This window comes from Laccaria bicolor, genomic scaffold (assembly GCF_000143565.1).
Source record: "Laccaria bicolor S238N-H82 LACBIscaffold_11 genomic scaffold, whole genome shotgun sequence".
NCBI classification, from domain to species: domain Eukaryota; kingdom Fungi; phylum Basidiomycota; class Agaricomycetes; order Agaricales; family Hydnangiaceae; genus Laccaria; species Laccaria bicolor.
This window is the reverse complement of record NW_001889882.1, coordinates 505,434-509,144: the sequence shown is the minus strand read 5'-3', so window position 1 is coordinate 509,144 and position 3,711 is coordinate 505,434. Positions and strand designations below refer to the sequence as shown.

Sequence of the window (3,711 nt, the reverse complement as noted above, 5' to 3'; positions counted from 1 at the left end):
CATTAAATTTTGAAGACTTTAAAGACCAAATAGATACTCGTGGAGGTTATGTTCTATCATTAGCATTATCAATTGATGACTTTTATGATGAACTTGATAGAGAAGAAGCAATGAGTGAGCAGTTTGCAGAAAGCATCAAACAAAAGATTGAAAATGATGAAAATAACCTGACTTGTAGTGAAGAACAGAAGGACTTCTTAAAAACCTTCGTAGTATCCACTTTAATCCCAGATTTAAGAGCCAGGTATGATGAAATGGAAACAGAGGACCCATATCCTGAGGAAGGACGCTCTTTCCTAGGAAAAGCTCATGATGATTATCTGCCGTTAGTACGAATTTGGTTGAAAAATCCAAATGTTCGACCTGAAAACCTTACGGACAAACAGTATATTTCATTTACAAGATTTGCGAAAGGGTTCTTTATTGACAAAGAAGACAGATTATACAGAAGAAGCATAGATTCCAGACACAAACTGGTGGTAGACAAATCACATAGAATGTACATGATGCGTGCAGCTCATGATAGTCTTGGACATAGAGGTGCATATGCTACGAGAATGATGTTAGGAGAAAGATTCTGGTGGCCAGACATTGAACGCGATATTACATGGTATGTGAAAACATGCCATCGCTGCCAAGAAAGGTCCAAAAGAATTATAGAAATTCCTCCAACAGTTACTCATACACCCTCTATTTTTCAAGTCCTTCATGCTGATACTGTTCACGTAACACCTGCATCTAATGGATGTAAATACATTGTACATGGAAGATGCGCTTTAGCCAGTTATATGGAAGGAAGACCTCTGAAGAAAGAAACAGCGCGGACTATAGCGCTCTGGCTATTTGAAGAAGTAATTTGCAGATGGGGCTGCCTATCCGAAATTATTACAGATAATGGTGCTGTATTTCTTGCAGCTGTAAGATGGCTTCAAGAAAAGTACGGAATAAAGGGAATACGAATTTCCGCGTACAATTCTAAGGCAAACGGAAGAATTGAGAGACCGCATTGGGATGTAGTACAAATGTTAGCCAAGTGCTGTGGACCACAGAACCTTGCTAAATGGTATTGGTTCTTTTGGCAGGTACTATGGGCAGATAGAATCACGGTTAGAAAGCGTTTTGGTTGCTCACCGTTTTTCATGGTTACTGGTGCGCATCCGTTGATACCACTTGACGTTCAAGAAGCTACATGGTTAGTTAAATTACCAGATCGTGTTTTAACTACAGAAGAGCTTATTGGCTATAGAGCAAGAGCTTTGGCCAAGCACAGGGTTCACGTTGCAGATATGCGAAGAAGAGTGACGATGGAGAAAATGAAAAGAGTAGCAAAGTACGAAATTGAACATAGGAATAAAATCGTTGGTAGAATCTACAAACCAGGAGACTTGGTTCTTGTCCGAAACACGAGCGTTGAGTCGTCTTTGAATAGAAAGATGAAACCACGATATTTAGGCCCGATGATTATAATCAGGCGTTCCAAGGGAGGTTCGTACATTGTGGCGGAAATGGATGGAGCTGTGTTTCAAAATAAAGTTGGGGCCTTTAGAATTATTCCTTACTTTGCAAGGACTAAGATAATGCTACCCGACGATATTTATGAAATCATAGACCTCAATAAAGAAAGCTTAGACAAATTAGACGAAGAAGGACTTGAAGATCGCGTCGATTCGAATGACTATTACTTCGAAGGCGTAAATCTGGACCAAAACGTTCAGGATGACGTCGGCGGAATGGAAGCAGACAACGATGACGATTAGTTTATTAAAAACACGACAAGTCCTTTCTGTTTTTAAAAACAGACGATGAAAACTGCAAATGGGACTATTCAGAAGATAAAGGCGCACGCACGCAAAACAGATCATCTAGATTTTAAATGTACTATGAAAATACATAAGGACTCTAGGTGCCCTACTAAGTCCGTATAATTGCCTATTGAGCTCTAAGTCCATACGCTGAAGGACAGTAATGACGCGGTTTCGCAAGTCCAGCTCAGTAGTACGATAATAATCCAGCGTGGGTTCGCCAGGCATGGGTTTGTCGAGAACGGTTCTGGTGCGCTGCGTAATAAAGTCCTTGATGGAACTATCAAGCGACAAAGAGTGTCCTATGCACAAAAAAGATAAAAATGGTCGTTAGCTTCGTGATATGTGCTATAGAAAAGTAGAAAGGACGTACCGCGACGACGCTGAAGGTCGGCAAGGTCAGTGGCAGAAGAGGGATCAATCCGAGCCCGCTTGTTGCTGGACGACGCAACCTGACCATTCTCAATAGCGGCCGCCTTGAAGTAAATATGATTTTTAGTGTCCATGCCAGGGACAGCGGCGTACGGAATACGCACAGTCTCTGCGCGTTTGAATGGAAACTAACAACGAATTTATGAGCATTTGCGTAGTAAAAATCAAAAAGAACGCGTCGCGTGGCTTACCTTGCTTGCAGCACGCTTTTTGCCCTTATCCTTGGTGCCGACCTTCGCTTCGACTTCCCCGTTGAAGAGGTTGTCGATTTTCATCTGCGCGAATGACCGAGTAAATGAATTGATAAGACCTATGAAAATTAAGAGATACGCACGGCGTCAGGACCTGAAGCGGCAGTAATGGGACCATCAGACGCACCCATTGTGACGTCGACATCACCAATAATCTCGATCTCGTCGTCGTCCTTGTCGTCGATGACAGCCTTGGATTTCACGGCTTTACGAGGGCGAGGCTGAGCAAAAAGAACGATTAAAAATAGAAAAACGAGAATAAATAAAAATAACGGACTTTGGGTTTAACGTCAGCAAGGGCTGCAGCGACGTCAGCGGCACCACGCTTCTGTGCGTTTCCTGCATCTCGGATGATCTGGACCTTCTTACAGAAGTCCCGGCAGACGTTGAAGCCTACAGGAGCGGTAACGGACTTGTCCAAGTCATTGAGAGCGTTGTACTCTTGGCGAACGATGAAGACAGGCTCCGATAAGTTGTGATCAGTGAAAATGGCGGGATCGCCACTGGTGACAAGAGTCCCCTAACAAGAAGCAAGACATACGAATTAAAATGACGTTCACGTATATATCATAAAAAGCGTACGCAGAGTCCAGCGATGCTAGAAAGCATGCGTCGGCTTCGAGTTGACATAAGTCTTAAACGCTTCGTTGATATTGTCGTGGATGACGAGAGTAGAAGCGAGAGGTGCAGGAGGTGCCATGTTTAAGCTGGGTAAAAGTGTTGTGAATTGTGCTACAATACTTGACGACTTTTCCCATCTTTTAACGAGTTCCACTGTTCTACACCCCTGACTAGAGAATGGAGAGCAATTTGACAACGCGCTCATTCAGGAGTTGAGCATCATTTCATGAGGTATCGTGTATGATAATCACATGTGCTATTAATAGAATTGCCGTCGCTTCAGACGCACTCTTCACGCTTGGCGGAACAACTGAGGACAGTTGATTTTAAAAGTAGGGGGGAGGATAGTGATCTATTATAACATATAATGTACCTTTTGAAATCAAGAAACAAATGTTTTGCGATTTTATAATTAAAGAACGAACTTAGAAATTGGTTGAAAAAGTCTCTAAGTCAGCTTAAGCGACTTCAGTCTTCTTTCACACTAGTAGAAAACAACAAGATACAAGCTTTTATTAGTCTACCTAATAAAAACTACAAGAAGTGCAAAGAAATACGATATAATGAGAGTTTGCGCGTAAAATATCGTACTGAGTCCAAAATGA

The 3,711-nt window shown here is 42.1% G+C and overlaps 1 protein-coding gene across 1 annotated transcript; it reads right to left on the bottom strand.

Annotated features, from left to right (window-relative positions):
- Nucleotides 1-1,862: 1,862 nt before the first annotated feature.
- On the bottom strand, nucleotides 1,863-3,115 carry LACBIDRAFT_297036 (uncharacterized protein; the record flags this gene model as incomplete). Its single annotated transcript, XM_001880600.1, has 6 exons — nucleotides 1,863-2,104; nucleotides 2,176-2,362; nucleotides 2,426-2,509; nucleotides 2,569-2,706; nucleotides 2,763-3,005; nucleotides 3,068-3,115. The coding sequence occupies 6 exons, from the start codon at nucleotides 3,113-3,115 to the stop codon at nucleotides 1,863-1,865; spliced, it is 942 nt and encodes a 313-aa protein (XP_001880635.1).
- Nucleotides 3,116-3,711: the final 596 nt, after the last annotated feature.